General features: G+C 55.5%; 1 protein-coding gene and 2 long non-coding RNA genes across 6 annotated transcripts in view; 1 reads left to right on the top strand and 2 right to left on the bottom strand.

The window, feature by feature from the left end:
* Positions 1 to 20,827, top strand: part of ITGA11 (integrin subunit alpha 11) — a 127,208-nt gene extending 106,381 nt beyond the window's left edge. The window contains exons 18-30 of one of the 4 annotated variants that reach the window (XM_057723045.1): positions 1,375 to 1,485; positions 5,111 to 5,196; positions 6,219 to 6,426; positions 7,291 to 7,389; positions 8,974 to 9,050; positions 10,794 to 10,883; positions 11,665 to 11,755; positions 13,011 to 13,124; positions 13,326 to 13,412; positions 14,779 to 14,889; positions 14,986 to 15,081; positions 18,397 to 18,510; positions 19,674 to 20,827. In XM_057723045.1, coding sequence (XP_057579028.1) covers positions 1,375 to 1,485; positions 5,111 to 5,196; positions 6,219 to 6,426; positions 7,291 to 7,389; positions 8,974 to 9,050; positions 10,794 to 10,883; positions 11,665 to 11,755; positions 13,011 to 13,124; positions 13,326 to 13,412; positions 14,779 to 14,889; positions 14,986 to 15,081; positions 18,397 to 18,510; positions 19,674 to 19,808 — 1,419 coding nt within the window. In that variant the 3' untranslated portion in view covers positions 19,809 to 20,827. The other 3 variants (XM_057723048.1, XM_057723046.1, XM_057723049.1) reach the window with 3 other exon arrangements.
* On the bottom strand, positions 6,421 to 7,925 carry LOC130845590 (uncharacterized). Its single transcript, XR_009051424.1, has 3 exons — positions 7,840 to 7,925; positions 7,663 to 7,740; positions 6,421 to 7,418 (listed from the first exon to the last, which is right to left on the bottom strand). It is a non-coding gene; the product is annotated as an uncharacterized LOC130845590 (long non-coding RNA).
* On the bottom strand, positions 12,116 to 14,881 carry LOC130845591 (uncharacterized). Its single transcript, XR_009051425.1, has 3 exons — positions 14,767 to 14,881; positions 13,965 to 14,080; positions 12,116 to 12,361 (listed from the first exon to the last, which is right to left on the bottom strand). It is a non-coding gene; the product is annotated as an uncharacterized LOC130845591 (long non-coding RNA).
* Positions 20,828 to 21,241: the final 414 nt, after the last annotated feature.

The raw sequence follows: 21,241 nt of genomic DNA, 5'->3' as shown, positions 1-21,241 counted from the left end.
AGGTGCTGCCATGGGAGAGGCAGAGAGCTCAACTGGGCCAGGCTGGTTCTGAGCCCCCAGCAGACCTCAGGAGGCCAGGCAGGGGGCAGTGTCCCAGACCTTGGCCACTCCACACCCATGCCCCAGAGCAAAGGCCACGGGGACACACTACTTACCGCCTCACTGTACCCTCTTCCGAAATCCCTTCTTTGTCAGCTCCCAGATGCCCACCATTTCTTAAGCAGGGGGTGAAATTGAAGGAGGGAGGTGGGCTCAGTGATGTCTAGCATGGAGGATGGGAATTCAGCCAGTAGGGTCCATGGCTTGGAAGGAAGGGATAAGCAGGCATCAGCTAATAATGAAGACCAGGTAAGGAGTACCAGTGGCACGGACAGGCTGGGGGGAGGAACAGAGAGAGCCCATCCTGGTGGAGGGGGAGAACCTGTGGGGTCCTGGTACCTCCACCCAGAAACTCCAGACACCCGGCCACAGCTCCAGCCTCAGAGACACAGGCAGGGGACACTCAGAGCCCACTTGACCCTGATAATCATTGGGCAAAGGTCAGAAAAACAAGAAATCCTGGTGTCTGTTAATATGTTGCCCTTCTGATGGGTTTATGGGCTGGTTCTCAAAGTGTGGTCCCCAGACCAGCAGCATCTTCGTTACCTGGAAACATTTCAGAATTGCATGTTTTCAGGCTTCATCCCAGACCTAGTGAATCAGAAACTCTTGGGATGGGACTCAGTGTTTTAACTCCTGCCCCCTCCCAGGGGTGGGATTCTGATGCAAGCTCAAGTTTGAAAGTCATTGCCTTAACACAAGGAAGCCACTGGTGTCAAGATTTGGGTTCCAATGTGTGCGGGGGCGGGGATTGGGAGATTTTTTAGGCAACTCTAAGCATCCCCTGAATTGCCCCTATTTTGTTCGCGTTTGTTCATTCATTGATTTATTAAGCCTCGTCACAGTGCTAGGACTGTGCTAAGAGGCTTTGGAGAGAGGAGGAGTGACACACAAGCAGATAGTTTGGATGCCACGTAAAAGCATCGGTAACAGGTCTGGACAGAGTGTGGGGATGAGGTGCAGCCTGGTTTCCTGGAGGCCAGGGTGTTGGGGACACGGGTCCCCAGCCTTGAAGGATGAGCAGGAGTTGGTGAAACGTGCAGACGGGGTAAGCATACGCTGAGGCAAGGGCCCTTTCCAGGAGGCACACTCCCGCTGCAGACCCGTCTGGGAAGCCGCCCCGTCCGCCAACGCTAGGGCTCTGTGCACTCATGCTCAGGACTGATGAGGCAGCTGTCCTCCCAGCTTAGGGAGGGGGACCTTCTCTCTGGGGGTCCTGGCCCAGACACGGATATTCCTTCTGCCCTCACCCCGTCCTCATCTCCCCTCACACAGGACACCGCTGACTACGTGAAGCCAGTGACCTTCTCGGTGGAGTATTCGCTGGAGCACCCCGAACACGGCCCCATGCTGGACGACGGCTGGCCCACGACCCTCAGAGTCTCTGTACGTCCTGGCGCCCAGGGCAGCGGCTCTGGCACATACCCCACCCCCACCCCTCGCCTCCTCCCAGAAGCCCAGGCTTTGCGATGGACACAAGCCCCTGCCTCACCTTCCCACCTCCTGCCCCGCAAGTTCCCAACAGGCTCCTTCGCTTTTTCCTTGTGACCGTGCTGAACAATCTCTCGAAGGTAAGGACCCGGCCTTCTCCTGTGCGAGGCTGGAGTGGGTCCTGAGAATCACAGGACCAGAAGCGAACTTAGTTCTCAATCGCCCACCTCCCTCATTTATAAATGAGGACACTGGCGACCAGAGAGAGTGATTCAACCATAGAGCCTGAAGGATCGACTGTTTAACAAACAGTCCTCCCAGCCCGCGCCAAGGAGTCCCCAAATAAGTAGTTTTATCCTCAGCAATGGCTCTGCAATCCCCAACCCACATTTTCTAACCCCTGGCCCCAGGGGCATCAGAATTTTCTGGTACCTAATATTCAGATGCTCCCTGCATCTGCAATGCCATATAAATCCCACACAAAGTAATCAGACAGTTATCAGTTCTCTCTGGGCTGTGCTAGCAGAGCAGGCCAAATAAACCCCGAGGATTTAGGAAACAACTTTCAAATATACCACAATGCTCTTAAGACCATGACCCATGAGGTCCAGCCTCTGAGCAGTGTCTCTGAGAATTATATAGAATCCAGCAGCAAACAACATCAGAACTGCTCATGTGCTTGTATATTCCTCCGATATAAAAGAACTGTGTAGTCAACAGCAAGGCTTCTGGAAATGCCTCCTCTGCTCTCATTCTCCCCCATCACCCCCCTCAGCTCCTCCCTCTTCCCAGAGCTCCCACATCCCACCACCCACTGCTCAACGTTCACACCTTCCCTGTTCTCCTGATTCTGCATCACAAATGTGTAAGAGAGGCTGTCTTAAAATGCAGTTCAGGAAAGGCGGGGAAACTGGCCTGGCAAAGCTAGAATCCTCACTAGTGAGCCAGGAGATGGGGAAATCTGGGTACACTGAGTCTTTCTATATATATATTTTTTTTTTTTTTTTTTAATTTATTGGCTGCATTGGGTCTTCATTGCTACACACGGGCTTTCTCTAGCTGATACGAGCGGGGGCTACTCTGCATTGTGGTGCACAGGCTCTTCATTATAGTGGCTTCTCTTGCTGCAGAGCATAGACTCTAGATGCACAGGCTTCAGTAGTTGTGGCACATGGGCTCAATAGTCGTGGCTCACGGGCTCTAAAGCGCAGGCTCAATGGTTATGGCGCACGGGCTTAGTTGCTCCACAATATGTGGGATCTTCCTGGAGCAGGGATCGAACCCATGTCCCCTGCATTGGCAGGCAGATTCTTAACCACTGTGCTACCTGGGAAGCCCCCCCACACTGAGTGTTAATATTTTTCCCATCATCAGCATCACAAAGCCACTGCAGCAAATGAACGAGGACGTGTCACTACTCGTCATGTTGAAGCCCATGATGCAGATGAATGTGCAGGGCACTCTCTGCATTGATGCTGATAATATAGATGCAAGGTGGTGATAAGGGTCATAGGCCAAGTCAAAATGGGAGTAAGCTCACAGGAAGTGTCATCAAGCAATCAGATGATAGGGCGGGGGGACTTCCTGGAGGAGGTGGCTTTCCCCTGGACCTTTAGGACAGATGTGAGGTGGGGATGATGGGCTTTTAGTCCAGGAAAGCTGACAGCATGTCCAAGGTGTGGACTTGGCAACAAGCAGGGTGAAGGGATGTGTAAAGAAAAGATGAGAAATAGAGCTGGAAAAGTCAGTCTGCGTATGTTACCAAGGGCTCTGGAGAGCAGCTAAATGTCTAAAAATCTTGTTAATATAGATTTCTAGCCCCCAGCAAATCAGAAACATTCTTTCCATCTCTCTGCTACAAATTCTTATTTAGCTCCTCAACGCCCAGCCCTGTTCTGGTAGCACAACATCTTGCCTCTTGGGGGAATGAGCTATTCCATGCAATTGAGTGTAACGGTTGCTTATCGTGTTAAATTGTCCCTTTTAATCAAGTGGATAGAATTTTTACTGAAGGTTATAGTACAGTTTTCACGCTGAAACAGTCTGCTGGGCAGGGGTGGGATCTCATTGGGGACTTGAAATCAGCAAGATTCAGGTGCTAGAATACAGCGAAGCCCCCAAGGGCTTCCAGAGTGTCTGGAGCTATGTCCCAGCACTGAATGCCTCGCTTTGCCCTCCTTTATATGCCTCTGCTGTCTTCCTTGCTGGCTGCTTCGAGCTGCAAACCCACCACGTGATGGGGAAGCCAAAGGGAAGGCTTGACAGAAACGTGTCTAAAATAAGAGCGCATGGCTCTGAGTGAGGGCCACGGAGCGCCCCTCTGAGAAGTTAGTGAATGTAAGGCACGCCTTGCCTCTGTGACACCTGTTTCCCCTCCCCTGGGTCAGGCTGTGCTCCTGGTGGGGACAGTTGCACCCCTCAGCTCTAGACTTGAACACCCACGCACCCACTGAGCACTTCTCCCTGGATAGGCACTTCCAACTCAGTGTGCCCCAAACTGATCCCCTGCACTTAACCCCTCCATTTACAAATGAATGGTGCAGCCATCCTTCCAGACACTCAAAAGGAAACTGGGCCAACACCCGGGACCCCTTTCTCCCTTGATCCTGATGAACTCTCACCTCTGAGGTTCCCAACCCGTTTCCCCTGCTGCACACCCACTACCACACCAACACCGTCGTCATCTCTTACGTGAACATTGCAGCAGCCTCCTCAGTGGTCTCTCTGCCTCTAGTCTTGACCCTTCCAGTCCATCCACCTACAGCAGCCAGAGGGAGCCTTCGACATGTGAGTCTGGGAGGACACCCCTGGCCGAAAGCAGTCAGTGAGTCCTATCAATTGCAAGACAGGACCTCAAGACTCTGTAAGACATGACCCCGCCCACCTGTCCATCTCCCACACCCCTTACTCCAGCAACACTAAACAGCCATCATTCCCCAAGCTTACCATGCTGCTTCATGCCTCAGGCCCTATGCAGACTCATCCTTCCTCCCACACCTCCCACTCCCTCTGGCCCATTCAGCGAACTCAGTCATCCTTTGGAACTCTGACCCACTGTCACTTCTCTGAAGCCTTCTCAACCATCAATGGGCCAAAATAAGTGTTTCCTCCCCTCTGCCTCTTCTATTCCTCATACAGATTTCTTTTTGTTTTTTCACATTTCACACTATAATTATTTGTTCACACATTCATCTTCCCTATGAGCTGAGAGCAGAAGCTGTGTCTTCCGCATCCTGTATCCCCAGTACCAGAGAGCTTGCTCCCTGCAGTAAATGATCAATGAGTGTTGACCAGCCCTGGGTAAGTGGGTGTCCTGTGCTAGCAGCTTGATTAGGAACAGAAAAGGCCCCAGGAGGAGCTGAGTTTTGAGCCATGTTCTAGAGAAGGGACTGTCTATGCAAAAGCATGAGAGAAAGCCAGCATGGTGTCTGTGAAAAGGGCTGAAGAAACAAAGCCTGTGTCTAGTGCCGCAGAGAGGAGCTGGTGTGCTCTGGGAGTGAGGGGTGGCCCACAGCAAAGATGGGGCTGGAGGCTCTGGATGCCCTATCTAGCCACCCATACCTGCCTCTCCCTGGCCCAGGTGCCCTTCTGGAACGGCTGCAATGAGGATGAGCACTGTGTCCCGGACCTCCTCCTGGATGCCCGCAGTGACCTGCCCACAGCCATGTGAGTTGGCTCCTCCCCATGCCCACCCTGACTCCTTTCCCTCCCCTGCTGGTAGGTCTGGGCTTCCAGGCCCCTGGATGATAATCCTGCACATGCTTCTCATAGGCAGCAAGGACCAAACACTGAGCTTGGAGCATGGGCCTAGCTCAGGCTCTACCTCTAACTCCTGTGTGACCTCAGGCAAATCCCTTGCCCTCTCTGGGCCTCAGTGACCTCCTCTGTAAAATGAATACTGTGAGTCTAATCCAACCTCCTCAAACTTTGTTTAGAAAAGGAATCCTTTCTTTGGAGCCTGTACTAAAAAACAGATAAAAGGTGGAGACTGAGGACCTAGGGTTCTCAGTGTTCATTGTCCAACCCCCAGACTAGGTGACTTCTAAGGTCCATGGACTGACCATTTGGGCTCAATGCTAAGGAGATTAGCAGAGGATGAGCAGGGTGCTCACAGTCCCCTGGAAGAAAGAAACTAGCAGACAAGGAAAAATGATGATCCTGTTTTAAATTTACCTAATATATTTTCAAATAACTTATGTTCAACTTTTATTCAACTATGAGATGATTAGTTAGAAGATACATACATGATACATGGAAATAGTACAACGCTGCTATATACAAAAATAACAAGGATCTACTGTGTAACACAGGGAACTATAGTCAATATCTTGTAGTAACCTATAAGGGAAAAACCTGAGAATATATGTGTATATCTGAATCACTTTGCTGTATACCTGAAACTAACACAACATTGTAAATCAACTACACTTCAATAAAAAATATAAATAGTAAAAAAAAATTAAAAAATAGAAATAGTACATCCAAACCTTGTAGAAGAATGAAGAAGCAAAGATTCTAAACATTTAGGCTGATAATCAGGATTGTCTCCATATTGAGCTCTGAGCTTCCCAGCAGCCAAAGCCAAAAGGGAAACATGCTGATTGGAGAGGTGATACATGCACACAGTAAGGCCCACCCTTGCATTCCCCATTCCACGTGCCTGATCCATGCTGGTCTCTTTCCCACAGGGAGTACTGCCAAAGGGTGCTGAGGAAGCCTGCCCAGGACTGTTCTGCATACACACTGTCCTTTGACACCACAGTTTTCATCATAGAGAGCACGCGGCGACGGGTGGCAGTGGAGGCCCTGCTGGAGAACAAGGGCGAGAACGCCTACAGCACAGTCCTAAATATTTCACAGTCAGCAAACCTGCAATTTGCCAGCTTGATCCAGAAGGTAAGAGCTTGGCTACCTGCCTGAGAGGAAGGGCTGAGGCAGGGAAGGAGGGGTCCAGGTAGGGGGCCTGGCTGACACAGGCATTAGAATCACCTGGGAGCTGAAAGATGCCTGTGTCCAGACTTCTCCAGGACGTTCTACTTGATATATTCTGGGTGGGGCCTGGGTCAGTCTGCTTTTAAAGCTGCCCAGGTGATGTCAGTGTGCAGTCAGGGATGAGAACCACAGGGAGAGGGCAGTCTGAACCTTTCAGAACCATGGAGAGGAATATCCTTCAGCCTGTGCCCTTGGCCCTTGTTAGGGGTGTGTGTGCACACAAACACACACACACACACACACCAGCAGCAGCAGCAGGTGGTGTGTGTAAAGGGCCAGCCTGCAGCCTGGCTCCTTCACCGTGGCCACCATCCATCCCCAGCCCAGGAGATGCTCACGGCGGAAGGTCAGCACCCCTCCTTCCTCTCCCCGACCCCTACCATCCAACCTCGAGTGGAGGAGGCCACTTTCTGGTGGTCTGAGCTAGTTACCTCCCATCTCTGGGGCTCAGTGACCCCACCCGTAAGCTGGATGATACGTCCTGCCTCTGGGGTTGATCCAGAGGGAATGACAAAGCATGTACATGAGCGCCTGCCCACTCCCAGCACTGCTGAGCCAGTCCCCCACCCCTGCTCTGGGCCCCACCATGCTTTCCGCATCCAGGACCAAGCCGCACCGGAGCCTCCAGGGCCCCTGTGGTCCCAGCATCTGCAGCCTGTGCTGCAGCTTCAGCCTGAGCAGTTGCGGGGCAGGGGGCAGGGGTGGCCCCCAGCCTTGGGTCTCAGGCCCCACCTCACTGCTGCCCGCGATGCCCCCATCTGCCCCCAGGATGACGCCGACGGCAGCATCGAGTGTGTGAACGAGCAGAGGAGGCTCCACAAGAAAGTCTGCAACGTCAGCTACCCCTTCTTCCGGGCCAAGGCCAAGGTTGAGGCTGGGGCGGTATGGGATGGGACCTGGGCAGGGCAGGGAGGCACAGGGGAGGCAAGAGAAGCAGAAGTGAGCAGAGGGGCGGACTGGGCAGGGATGAAGAGGCCCTGGGGGCGGCTTTTAAGTAGGTTGGCTTTTTCTCCCATGAAATGGCATTCGAAGGACCTAATTATCCAGCCACCCCCAGAGCTGACAGCGTACCCCAGGAGAGCACCAGGCCCCCTTCACCTCGTGGGGAATCCTACCACTCCCCACCCACCACTTTCCTACCTCCTTTTGGCCAATTATCCCACTGTTCTGTATTCTAACATGTTTTTAAAATGCCCAGCCTCTGTCATTGTGCTGTGCCTGGGGAGAGATGGGGAGAAAAATGAATGTTTCCTGAGTACCTACCATGTGCTTAAAAGTACATATGAAAAGAGTGTAGGGATGGAAGAAGCAACTTACTGGGAAAGGGGGGTAGACTCCAGACTGTGGGGGTGTTTGCCCATCACCCCTGGGCAGTAGGTGGCCACTGAAGGTTCTGGAGCAAGAGGAGACCTGACAGAGGCTGAGCTGCTTGTAAAGTGGGCATCAAACAGAGGGGAGCTTGAGGCAGGGGCGAGCTGGAGGGCAGCCGTGTGTCCCCAGGAGCGGGGTCTGCCAGGCTGGGGGAAGGGGAGGGGAACGGCGGGGGGGATTAGGGCTCTTGCTAAAGAACCTCCCCAGTGCGCCACAAGTTGAGACTGTAGTTTCTGAGGTGAGGCACTGACACACCCGGGAGCTCTTGGGTGAAGACCCAGGGGGAGCAGCACACAGCCCAAGCTTCCCCACCCAACGCTGTGGCCCCGGGGAGAAGGGTCCCTGCTACTAGTTCACCTTGGGAAACCCTATAGGGTCAGACCTGGGAAGAGCACGAGGGGTCTGTGCAAGGCCCCAGCATCACCACCAGGTAAGGCAGAAGGCAGCATAGAGGGTCCGATGCCATAGGGCACAGTCAGGGGACCCAGGCCCTCCTCCTGGGTGAGGGCCAAGGGGAGCGCCAGGACCTGGGCCATCAGAGCGGCGGGAGGGCTGCTGGACAAGGAGACAGGTGCGTGACCAGCCTGCTGGGTAGCCCGGGACGGCCTTCAGCCTTCTGCAGGCCTCAGCCCCAGCACCCGCAAGAATGAGGTGTGCACGAGCGGGCCTTTTCACGAGCCTCCTGCCCCCACATCCTGCGGTGCATGGTGCTGGCCATCTCCCCTTCCCGCCGCCAGGTCCCCTGCCCAGCAATGCCTGCAGAAAGAGTCTGAAGTTGGACTGGCTGCCGTCTAGTTGCCTGTAGTGAAAAACAAAAAGGGAGGTGACAGAGGGCTGGCCTCACAGCCAGGAAGCCCCATCAGGGGAGCTGTTGACCTTGGCTGAGTGCGCCCACAGCCTCGCCCCCACCCAGCTCAGCTCACATTACTCCAGCACCTGGTCCTCCCTCCCACAGCCCATGGCCTGCCAGCAGGGCCCACCGAGAGGGCAGGAGCTGGGAGGGTGGGCCAGGGCTGGGCCGGGCAGCGCCCGGGCAGGCAGTTCCCAGCCGCCCTGACTCCGGCGACGTCTTCCTTGCAGGTGGCTTTCCGTCTCGATTTCGAGTTCAGCAAATCTGTCTTCCTGCACCACCTGGAGATCCAGCTCACAGCGGGCAGGTCAGGGCTTGCCCACTCCTCCCCGCTGGCTACCCCTGGGCCCCGTTCTGCCGCTGGGAACTGCCCCAGCCAACACTGAATCCCCCGTCACATCTTGTCCCTCGCCGCCCCGGCCTGGGTGGGCCCTGGGTGAGTCCCCAAGTGCCGGCCAACCTGCTGCCTGCTGCGCTGCCACCGTTCTTCATTCTTGGGCAGCTTGGATATAAATAATAATACCCTTACCTTTGTATAGCATTTTACGTAGCAGTTATTTAAAAGCCCTACAGTTATAAAGCACTGCGCACGTAATATCTCAGTCAGTCCTCACAGCAGCCCCTTAAGACAGGCAAAGCAAGGCTTGTTCCCTACCCCACCTCCCAAGTTGCAGGTAAGAAAACGAAAGCTCAGAGAGGTTGAGTGAATTTCCCAACAACACACAGCATGTAAATAGTACAACTGGGAGCTAAATGCTAGTTTTCCTACTCTTTACCCAGTGCTCTTTCTGTCCTGGTCACGTCTCTCCCCTTGGAAACTTCCAGTTTTAAAAGACCTTCCCTTCCTCTGTGCGGGTCTGTCTGTCTGTCTCTCTCCCAGGCCTCCCTGAGGCAGCTTGCTATAGGTTGACACCGGTGAATCGCCCACATCAGTGATAAACACACAGAGGCAGGGAGGGGTCCTGGCTGCTCTGGAGCCTTAGGAACCCTCCTAAGGACTCCTGCACGCTGAGAAGTAAACAGTGCAGGCAAACCGAGCGCCCGCGTTCCAAAACACACACACACACACACACACACACACACGCACACGAAGTTCAATGGTCACAGCAGCACCGGGGACCAGCACACCAGCATGTGCATGTGTCCAGGTGTAGTTGGCCAAACTCTGCACTTTGGTGGAAATCTCACCCGACCTGAGGCAAAGTTTGTAAGATGCGTTGGTATCTTAAGGCCTCTGTCTTAGAAAAGAGTCCCTTCTCACGGGGCAATGAACGCCCTTGCCTGCCGTGTCCCTGGCAGTGTGGGTGTTGGCACGTGTTTGTGAGTTAGGCGGGTGGAGGAGGGGGACCTTGGCGGTGTGTGTGTGTCACGTTTCCCTTTTCTGACTAAACACCTATCTGGGGCAAGGCTTCCGAAGGAAATCAGGCTTGTAATGGGCAGAAATCATATCTTTTCATGTCTAAAATGATTTGCCTGATAGTTTGTGGTGCTCGGAAGTAAAGGGAAGCATATTTGGCAAAACTCCCTCCAACACCTGTGAATTTCACTCTCCAGGCTTTTCAAGGCAGCTCAGCCCCCTCAGCCACCCCACGGGAGCTGCCCCACCGCCAGTCAGCTCAGGAGGGTCAGTTCAAGAGTCAGTAAACGCTCTGCTGTGGATTCATTCCTCGGGCTCTTCGCCTCCCTTGGGCAGAGCCTTTCCCCGCAGGCATCCTCTCCCTCGGGGCCCCCAGCACAGGATTTGCCCATCTGACAGATGAGGAGGGCACACAGGCCGCTGGCACCAAGCTGGCACGGTCCTCCAGCCAGATGTGCTGCACCCAGAAAGACGGCAGGGACAGCTGAGGTCTCCAGGTCCCCTGCCCCCCTGGCCCTTCCCCTCCTGGGAGACACCTCTGATGCTCCCCGGTGGCGGGACGCTCTGGACACACCGGGATGCTCCTTCTCAGCCCAGCTTGGATCCCTCCTGCCGCCCTGAGCCCGTCGGGAGAGCCGGGTGGAGGGAGGGCTGCCCCTTCCTGACCACGGGCGCTGCCGCTTCTCCTCTCAGCGACAGTGACGAGGAGGAGAGCACCGAGGAAGACAACACGGCCCTCCTGCGCCTCCACCTCAAGTATGAGGCTGACGTCCTCTTCACCAGGTGGGCTGCGGCCCCGGGGCCACAGTGCTGAGGGACTATGGGATGCAGCGGAGGGTGCAGCCCTGGCGTCCGTGGAGGGGAGGTGGTGTCAACATGGGGGAGGAGGAGACACAGACGTGGTCCCCAGGGAGCTCCCCACAGGGAGAAGGCGGAGGGCTGGGGCGGTGGGTCGTATCCACCCCAGGTGCAGGCATCCGTGGGGCCATGGCCTGCAGAGAATTTTAGAACAGTGACTAAACCTGCTAAAAAGTCCATCTGCATTTCATTACTCCTCGCAATTCTAAATAGCATCAGTGAGAAAACGCTCCTCCCCGCAGGGCGGTCTGCTCCCCCCGCCCACCACCCCCCTCCTGGTCTGCCCCTGGCCCCCAGTCTGCCCCCTGAGAGCCCCCAGGTGGGCGGAGAAGTCAGGAGGTAACAGCAGATGGACAGACAGAAAGTTCAGGTCCTCCCACAGCCACCGGGAGAGGCTGGAACAGTGTACAGCGGGCAAGTTCATGATCAAAAGAGGCCACGCCCCTGGGCAGGAGGCGAGGGCAAGAATGGCAAATTACTGGCTCTCCTGGTTCACGCCCCTCCCCACGTGAGGCAGACAGTGACCTCGGTGTTTATTCCTGCTGAGCTCAGAATCCTTCCCAACACAGCGCTCCTGATGGACACAAGAGGAAACCTATTTGTCGTGGTCCCAGGGGGAGGCAGGCGCATGTCCACAGCCTCTTTCATTTGTTTACCCATCCAGCCCACACTGAGCTCAGGGCGGCCCTGTCCTCTGTCCCTGCAGGAGCAGCAGCCTGAGCCACTATGAGGTCAAGCCCAACAGCTCCCTGGAGAGATACCATGGCACTGGGCCTCCCTTCAACTGCGTTTTCAAGGTGAGGCTGGAGGGGGGCCAGGCAGACAGCGAAAGACAGGAGCTGAGGATCCCCCTTGTGGGAGGGAGGAATCTGGAATCATTGCTCGTGCCTGGGGTTCAGCCTCAACCCTGCCACCCACTCACTGTGTGACTTTAGGCAAGTCCTTTTCCCATTCTGGGCCTCTCAGTCCTCACCTGGAAAATTACAGGGCTGGACTGGGAGGATGTGTCAGTGAAGATTAGGTATAGCTTCTTATAATTTTTAAAATATAAAAAAAAACAATGATCTAAATGCCCTGGGGCTTATTCTTTCCCATAAAAGAAGTCCAGAGTTGACAGCTTCCCAAAGTCATCCAGGATTGAGTCTCCTTGTGTCTGTTCCACCATCCTCAACATGTGGTTATCAGCCTCTCAAGTTCACCTCATAGTCCGAGGTGGCTGCAGCTCCAGGCATCACGTTCTTATTCCAAGAAGAAGGAAGAGGAGAAGAGCAGACCAGACCCCTCCTACTGAGGAACCTTCTTGGCAGTTCCTCTCACTTCCAGTCACCTCTCATTGTCCAGAACAGTGTGATGCAGCTGTAAGGGAGGCTAGGAGATGTCCCTTTTTGTCTTGGTTTCTGTCACTAAGGAAGGACGGAGAAGGAGAATCAGGAGGCAGTGTAGAGTCTCTGCCACAGCGGGCCCCGAGATCTCCCTAGCCCTGAGCTGCTGGGCGCGCGTTGGGAGCAGGCAGACAGCTGGAAACACACAGATGCCCCCGCAGCTCACCCGAGAGGGGTTCAGTCACCTGCCCAAGGCCACGCAGCTCACCCGTGGCAGCAGCCCCAGGTCGTGCGTCCAGGCTTGCTGATTCCAACGCCCTGCTTGTAATCACTGTGGCTCTGACACCGCATGTGTCATGGCTAGCATGTGAGCCAACACACTAATGACATCCTGTATCAACGAGTGATTCTCTCTCATAATAAATGAACTGCTGTCACCATCTCCACCCCGACCACAGCCACCAGCACCAAAGCCAAGCAAGGGTGCAAAGGGAAGTAACCCTCGCCCTCAGCCTCATGGCCCCTTATGACCCATGCTCGCCTCCCTTTCAGCTTCCATGCAGTTTCATCCTGTAGCCCCCGGCTGAGATCTGGAAGAGCTTTAGAGCATCGACCGTGAAAAAGCCAGGGGGCTCGAAGGGGCCTATTTCCCAGGCCTGGCTGGGGGGATCAGCCCGTGAACCTCGTCCTGCTGCGGGGTGTACTGACACCTCCCCCTCTCCGGCCACAGATCCAAAACTTGGGCTTGTTCCCCATCCACGGGGTGATGATGAAGGTCACCGTCCCCATCGCCACCAGGGGCGGCAACCGGCTGCTGCTGCTGAGGGACTTCTTCACTGACCAGGTACCCATGTCCTGGGGACCAGCTTAGGGGAGGGGACAAACAGACCCCTAGATGTGCCCCCAAGTCCCCAGACCTCAGCTCCTTCTCCCGGCCCCGGGGCCAGCTGGGCCTTCTCTGGGCAGGGGAGGAGAGAGGACCGGGTCTGGGACGCCGAGTCTGCCAGTGCCGGTGGTGAGGCTGGTTGCGTGTGTCCTTGCACAGGCAAACACCTCCTGTAACATCTGGGGGAACAGCACTGAGTACCGGCACTCCCCGACGGAGGAGGACTTGAGTCGCGCCCCGCAGCTGGTGAGTGTCCCCCGTGCCAAGAGCCCTGGGGGACGGGGAGAGGGGGCTGCCTGAGCACCTCATCCAGTCGTTTGTCCGTAAGAGTTTATCGAGCACCTCTGTGTCCCAGCCTCAAACAGAGAGGAATAAGGAAAACAGACTTCTTGCCCTTCGTGCGCTCACCATCTCATGGAAGACGGGGATTGAGTGTAAAGAAGGCAGGGAATGAGGCTGGGGTCCATGTCCGAGTGAAGGCAGTGGAGCAGACAACCTCCAGTAAAGGAGCAGGGATGGTGGAATTGCCCCTGTGCCTAAAAGGGCCAGTAGGACAGGGACAAGCAGAGGGAGGGAGAAGGAGACGGACGGAGCAGCGCAACGGAGGCCAGACCACACGGGGCTCATATTGGAGACACCGAGCGTGTCAGCCAGGGCCCCCCTGCCCCTGAAGATGGAAGGCAGCCCAGCTTGCACTCCCAAGGCCCTCCCCGAGACACCTGCTGTCCAGGTTTCTGTTCCCGGGGCTGCCTCTGTGCCCACATACCAATTTCTGAGTGTGCCTTCACTGTTCCTTACCCAAATAAAAATCTTAGCTGTTTTCATTTTATTTCCCCAAACGAGGGCCTCACACAGAGCATCTTTGGAGTGTAGTGTACTTTACTGAAGACTTGAACTTGGGTGGGGTGAGGTGGCTGCAAGAAAGCAACACTAATAAGCTTAACCCAATGAAGCCTAATTATTTATGATTTGTTTGGGTTTTCTATTAGGATGGTATTATCATCTGCAAGTAATAACAGTTTTAGTTTTACCATTCAATCTTTTTAAATTGTTTTTGTCATCTTATTGCTCTAGCTAGGACCTCCAGGGCAATGGTAAACAGAAATGATGACCGTCTTGTCTTGATCTTTCTTTTAAAGGGATTATTTTTAATTTTTCATTATTAAATGTGATACTTGGCATGGGTTTTTTTTTTTTAATAAGCACCCCTTTTTAGATTCAGCAAGTTCCCTGGTAGTTTTTATCATAAACAGACGTTGGATTTCATAACATGCTTTTTCTGCATCTGCTGCAGTAATAGTATCATTTTCCCTTTAATGTGTTTGTGTGGTGATGACATTTACAGGCTCCCTATCGTTGACCGAAGTTCTGTTGCTGGATTCTATCCAGTTATGTACTTCAAATGGAGCATCGGATATACCATCCTTATTACCTTGTCCTCCAGCCAGCCCCTGGCAGCCCCAGCCTCCCCCACCCCCCACCTCCTTCCTTGTCCCCTGTCCTCTGACCCCCCTTCCCTGGGAGCAAAATCCCACTTGGTCAAGCTGGACAGCTGAGCCATATCTCTGGTGGCCACACCCCTGCTCACCCGGAGACCCACCTTCTCTTTCAGAATCACAGCAACTCTGATGTAGTCTCCATCAACTGCAACGTAAGGCTGGCCCCCAACCAGGAAATCAATTTCCATCTGCTGGGGAACCTGTGGTTGAGGTCCCTAAAAACAGTAAGTAGAGCTCTGGGGCCAGGCTGGAGGAGGCAGGTGCTCGGGCGTCTCCCCTGGGGGAGGGGCCAGAACCTGACAAGGCCTCCGATTACACAGCTCAAGTACAGGTTGATGAGAATCACAGTCCACGCAGCTTTGCAGAGGCAGTTCCACAGCCCTTTCATCTTCCGTGAGGAGGATCCCAGCCGCCAGGTGAGCACTGGGAACCCTGCAGACCTGGGCCTGGGCCAGGCCAACCTGGGGAGGGGTCGCCCCTTCCCCTAGAGTTTTCCTACTCCCCCTGCAGGAGAGATGAACAGGCCTGCCAGCAGTTAGTGCAGCATCAGAGGAGGGGGGAAATCGAGTCAAACAGGCGGTTTGCGGCAAACATGGGGAGAAGGGGGCCAGTGATAGGTATTGGTCCTGTCCCTGGGGGCACCAAGCTCTGTACCTCAACACCCCCTGGAGGCAGAGGAAGGAGGGACGCCTGCGTGTTTTCCGCTAGAGAAAGCAGAAGTGCGGTCCGGGCCTGCCTGCCCGCCTGCCTCAGGGCAGCGAGGCTGGGTCTTGGCAGCCTGGCAGCCTAGAATGGCCAGCCGACCCTCCCCTCCCTATCCATTTGCACCTCAAAGCTAATGAACGAAGTCTGCTGCAAACTGAAATTGTGAAGACCAAGGGATTCAAACTGTATTGGGACTCTTTTTGAATTGAGTAAAACCAGACTGTTGCAGGTCAGACTGGCTTGAATCAGAGTCCAGGAAAGGGGTGAGGCTCCACGCGGTGCTCTCTGGGAAAATGAGAAATTGGGTCTTGAAAAAAAGGCGGGTCCTCTGGAAGGAGCGGGCATCTCAGGCGTGGGATGCTGCTGCCCTCCACGGGCCACATCCCCAAACTGCAGCCTGGGCTCCAGGTGCGCGTCCCGTACCAGATGCCCAGGCAACCCCCAGCCCTACCCCAGGAGACGCTAGAGAGCAACCTGGGCCTGGTCAGGAAGCCAGACCTTAATAAAGCACAAACTTCGATCCCAAACAGGGTGGGGGTGTGCCAGGCAGAGGGGGAGCCAGTGCCAAAGCCCAGAAGCAGCATTCAGGAGATGCATCTGAGCAGCTGTTTTATTTGTTCACCCTTCAGCGGTGGTCGGGTGTTCCTCCTGTGACTCAGCACCTCCCCTCCCCCCCACCCAGATGAATTAGGCAGACGAGGGGGCTAGGACACCAAAGAGTGGATGCAACCTGGGGCTGAGCACAGGTGCTGGAGAGGGGGTTCTGAGCAAGGCGTGTCCAGGGAAGGCTTTCTGGAGACAGTCCACTTGCCTGAATCCTGAGAGACATGTGGGAATTTTCCAGGCAGTCAAGCGAGAAGAGGCGCAGTACAGATCCGCTCCCCCCCCCACACACACACACAAACCACCGCTCTCGCCACACTAGTTCATCTGTCATTTACTCGTTTACGTGATTTCCCCTTCTCTTTCCACTCCCACTCCCCACCCCCAAAGACCCCTCTTATGCTCTCTGGATGCCTCACTTCTCTTAGAAAACCAGCAACCCAAAATTTAAGGCCCTGTTGGCTTGGCTCTGTGCAAGGTGTCAGTGTGGGAAGGCAGAGCCAGTGCCAGCCTTCAGGGATGGAAAGAGCACAGAAGGGACCTGCCATTGCAGAGCCCTAACTACGTGCCAGGCACCATGACAGACACTTCCCGTGTACCCTGCTCACTCCTCACGGCACTGTGAGGGGCAGCTCCACAGGCCCTTTTCAGATACGGAAGCGGAGGCTGTGCGAGGTCAGGCAGAAGGGGAGCAGGCTTGCCTCAAGCCGAGTAGAGAGTCAGTGGCCCAGCCGGTCCATCGTGCTGTCATGGATGCGTTCATTCAGGCTTTCAGAGCCCTTGACTGAGCTCCTGCTCTGTCCCAGGCCCTGTTCCAGGCACTGAGGATAGAGCAGCGAGCAGAACAGATAAGCCCCTGCTCTCCCTGGAGCTCACAGTCTACATGGGGCTTGGGGGGAAGGGGCAATGAACAGTGGTGATAAGGTCTGCCCAGAAAAGGTCTGCAGGTGTGCAAGGGTGGAGACGAGGGGTGCTGTTTTATACAGGGAGCCTCTCCCATAAAGGGACAGCGGACGGAGACTAGGGGGAATAGAGTGGTGTCACGCAGCAAAGGGATGGGGGGAGCCCCGCCAACAGAAGGAACAGTGATGCAAAGTCCCAGCAGCAGGCGTGCGCTGGGCCTCTTGGCGGCCAGGTGACTGAGGGCTAGAGTAGAGGGACCAAAGGGCAGAGCAGGAGGTGAGGCCTGCGAGGTAAGCGAGATAAGCGGGGCCTCGGGTGCAGGACCTCGCAGGCCAGGACAAAGACCCAATGTTTCACTCTGAGTGAGATGGGAAGACCTGGGGGACCGAGCAGAGCAGAGACGCGATCCCCTGCCTCTGGCTGCTCTGCCAAGAACAGACGGGAGGGGGACAGGCCGAAGCAGAGGGGCAGCCAGGCAGCTACCGTGGTCTCAGGGTGGGAGATGGGAGTGCTCAGCCCAAAGAGGCAGCCTCGGGGTGGGAGGAGCGGCCCCATTCTGGGGCTTTCAAGAGTAGAGCAGATGGACTTTGCCAGGGTCCACGTGGGTGTGAAAGTGAGAGTCAGTGACCAACACAAGACGCGAGAGCGAGGAAGAACAAGGCTGCCGTTTGCTTTGAGGGGAAAGATGCTGGGGTAAGGAGTGAGCTCAGGAGCTTACTTGGGGACCTGTTAAAGATGCCAGGCAGGCTGAGTGGACAGTTGGATTCGCGTGTGGAATGCAGTGGAGAGGCCAGGTAGGAGGTAGAAATGTGAGCGCGTGAGCCGGCGTGAAGATGGTTACTAGGACTGAGTGAGCATCCCCGCGGCTGCATTAGGGCTTTCACGGCCCTGGGCACGTTTGCTTTCAGGGCCTTACTCCATAAACAGGAAGATTTTTTTTTTAATTATTATTTTCTGACTTGGTCTATATAAAGACAAATATAATCCAGGCAAGAGTATATTTTTTGATTCTAACTTTAAAGGAAATTAGAACATTTTTGTGGGCCCCTAAAAGCACTGTGGGCCCTGGGTTCGTGCCCACGGTGCCTACTCCATAAGTCAGCCCCAAGCTCACCAGGGAGTGACTGGAGACACAGAAGAGGTCCAAGGACAGAGCCATGGGACACACCAACATTTAGGAAGCAGCAAAGAAAACAAGAAGGAGAAACGCCTTGGTAGAAGGAGGATCCGGAGAGAGCGGAGTGGCCCGAGGCCAAAGCCAGAAAGTGTCTCAAAGAAGAGGTGGGATCACCTGGTCACTTAGGTCAGGTGCCCACTGTGCCGGGGCTGGGAGCGCTGAGGCCTCTGGGCAGGCTGGTGCCGCCCATCCTTCCAGCATCTCCCTGAGGAAGGGGATGCAGCTCTCCCACCAGGTGGCAGCTGTCTCCTGCCCTCCTGCCCTCCTGCCCTCCTGCCCCAGGCTGCCACCCAGGCCCCAGAACAGGAGCGCCGTTGACCTGGCCCCACCCCTCCCCTTGCAGATCACGTTTGAGATCTCCAAGCAGGCGGACTCGCAGATCCCCATCTGGGTCATCGTGGGCAGCACCCTGGGGGGCCTCCTGCTGCTGGCCCTGCTGGTCCTGGCGCTGTGGAAGGTGAGGGCCCCCGCGAGGCGGGGGTGGGGGCAGCATCCTGGCTGTCCGGGCCTGGGGCCCCCGGCCTCCGAGCTCTGTGGCCAGTCCCCACGTTCTCCACGAGGGAGCTGGCGCCCACCCAGCCTCCTCCCCAGAGCTTGCCAGCTCCTCACTGCAGCAGGCACACGGGCTAGGGCCACCAGAGGGCACTCAACCGACGGCTCCAACCCTTTCGTGGGTCCCTACGAGAACCTGATGAAAGCTAGGCCTCCTCTGATCCGAAAGCAAGCAAGCACACACAACCACCAAAATTTCTCCAACAATGTCAGGCTGTTACGAGACCACCCCCACCCCCCAAAAGCCTTTCTCTGTCTCTGAGCCTCAGGTTAAGAACACCTTATCTCAACCTCCTCCTATTGTAGATGAGGTGAGGGAGGCCCAGAGAGGGGTGTTGACTAGGGCAGCGTCAAACAGCACGATGGCTTGCCTCTGGACACAGGCTCCATCCGCTTGGTCCCAGCCTCTCTGTCACCAGTTAAGTGACTCATTGTGCAGCCTAGCAGTTGGTGGGGGAGGTGCTCCGCGTGAGCTGGGGCACTCAGGGCAGGCTTCTGAGGCAAGAAGCCTTAGGAGGGTGAGTGGAGGGAGAGCAAGGAAGGGAGACAGGCCTCGTCTACCCTGCGCACCCCTGAGATTTCTCCCTTTGCCTCCCCACAGCTCGGCTTCTTTAAAAGCGCCAAGCGCAGGAGGGAGCCTGGCCTGGACCCCATCCCCAAAGCTCTGGAGTGAGGCTCCGGGGGAGGTTGTGAGTTGATGGGGGCCAGGACACAGGGCCCAGGCAGTGTGCAGGCCCAGGCCCGTGGCCCACCAAGCTGGGGTGGAAAGGACGCCAGCTCACTTTGCACTTGACCTCATCTCCTGAGAGACCAAGTCTGTTCCCTCTGAAAGGAACTCAAGTCAGTTTTAAGAGGGACTGTCCTACTGGGAGACGGCAACACCTCCAACACAGATCCCTAGGGATTTAAAGGGACACCCGCCCCCAAGGTACACCCCAAAGCTGCCCCCAGGCTCTGAGGGGGCATTTGCTGCCTCCACAACTAAGGTGCTAGGAACTCATCATCATGCCATCCTCAGAAGAAGCCGAGAGGAAGACTACGGATGCAAACCCACTCTGCCCTCCCCAGGCCTCTAGTTCCAGGGGGACCCATGGGACAGCAGATCTGCATTCTGCACTGTCCTCCCACCCCCACGCTGTCCATGGCTCCCGCGTCACCTCACCCTTCCCCGGGCCGGAGAGAGGTCCCCGGAGCACCCCCTGAATGAAGGGCTCGGCAGGGACAGCCGTTGGCCTGGATGAAGACAGACTCTGGGACGCAGAAGGCTGTGATGGATGGGCAGCTGGGACCCAGGAGACTGGGCGTCCGCTGAGATGGGGAGGTGGGCGGGCTCTCCCCCTACCCACACCGTGCGTTCACACTGACCGCCACCCGTATTCCCTCCCACAGTGCTCATGGCCTGCAGCTGCCCTCCCTCCCGCTGCTTGTGTTCCCGGATGCCTGGCGGAAGTGTGCGGATGACGCAGTCCCCAGGCTCCCCGTTCCCACTTCATCTTCCACCACAGCCTCTCCCGACGCAATGGGAAAGCTGCAGGCCAGGTGGCAGGGGTAGGCGTGGGGAGCCTCCCCTCCCTGCATCACCCCCTTACTTCTCACACACACACACACACACACACACACACACGGCCTCCCATCCCTCCTTTCCGCCAACCCATCATCCATGCGTGGGGAAGAAGGGCTGGACCAGTGCTGAGGGGTCCTCCCTGGAACACACTGGATAAAGCCGGTGCAGGGACCTCCAGAGCCTGTGCAACCTTGGTGGCAAGCATCTGATCTGCCAGCCCATGGGACAAGAGGTACCACCAATGACGGCGCCCCGAGGACAAGAGGCACGCCTGGTGCCCAGCCAAGTAATTTATGCCTTAAATCTTGTTTTGAGGGTAGGAATGAAAGGGGGATACATCAAAGGCATCTGTCCCCATCACATAGTACGACCTTTACTGTCGTAAATATTTTTAAGAAATTTTTAAAAATACAGTGTTTAAAAACAACCAAGAGGCTGCCATCCCTTTTGTGGGCAGAGCATGTCCTAGTGAGCCACGCTCTTGAGGACAGGAGGTGGATGAGAGGCTCCCTGCTTCCTTACCGTTGTCTCTAGATGTTGCAAAGGGACTTGTCTACCCTTTACTCCCTACAACATCCCCTCCCAGTAGCTGCCTGGTCTGGGATGGACATCTCCAGTGATGGAGCGCTCCCTCCTTTTGCCCACCCCCCAAACCCACCTGTTCGATCTTTGGCCAGTTTAGATGGTTGAAACCCACATGTCACTGTAGCTTCTACCCCTTCGTTCCTGCTCTTTCCTCTCAGGCCTCCCAGATTTCTCTAGACTGGCATCTCAGTGCTGACTTTCAGACCCTGACTTCTGGTTTCTGCACATTTACCCCCAGACTACTCTTAAACTCAGTTGTCTCCATTCTATCATCATGCCATTGGAATTCCAAGAAACCAGTAGAACCTTAGAAATTATTTGGGCCTGTTCCCCCATAGATGAGGACGCTCAGAATCAGAGAAGTTAAGAGAGAGGCCCAGGTTCCACAGCAAAATCCAGACTCATCCCAGGACTGCTGTCTCTCAAGCCAGACTGTCATTCTAGCCCAGCCTTAGAAGGGCTTCGTGAAGGATTAGAAGGAATTGAT

Source organism: Hippopotamus amphibius, chromosome 2 (genome assembly GCF_030028045.1).
Source record: "Hippopotamus amphibius kiboko isolate mHipAmp2 chromosome 2, mHipAmp2.hap2, whole genome shotgun sequence".
Classification (NCBI taxonomy): domain Eukaryota; kingdom Metazoa; phylum Chordata; class Mammalia; order Artiodactyla; family Hippopotamidae; genus Hippopotamus; species Hippopotamus amphibius.
The sequence above is the reverse complement of the archived record's forward strand: the minus strand, read 5'-3'. Positions and strand labels throughout refer to the sequence as shown.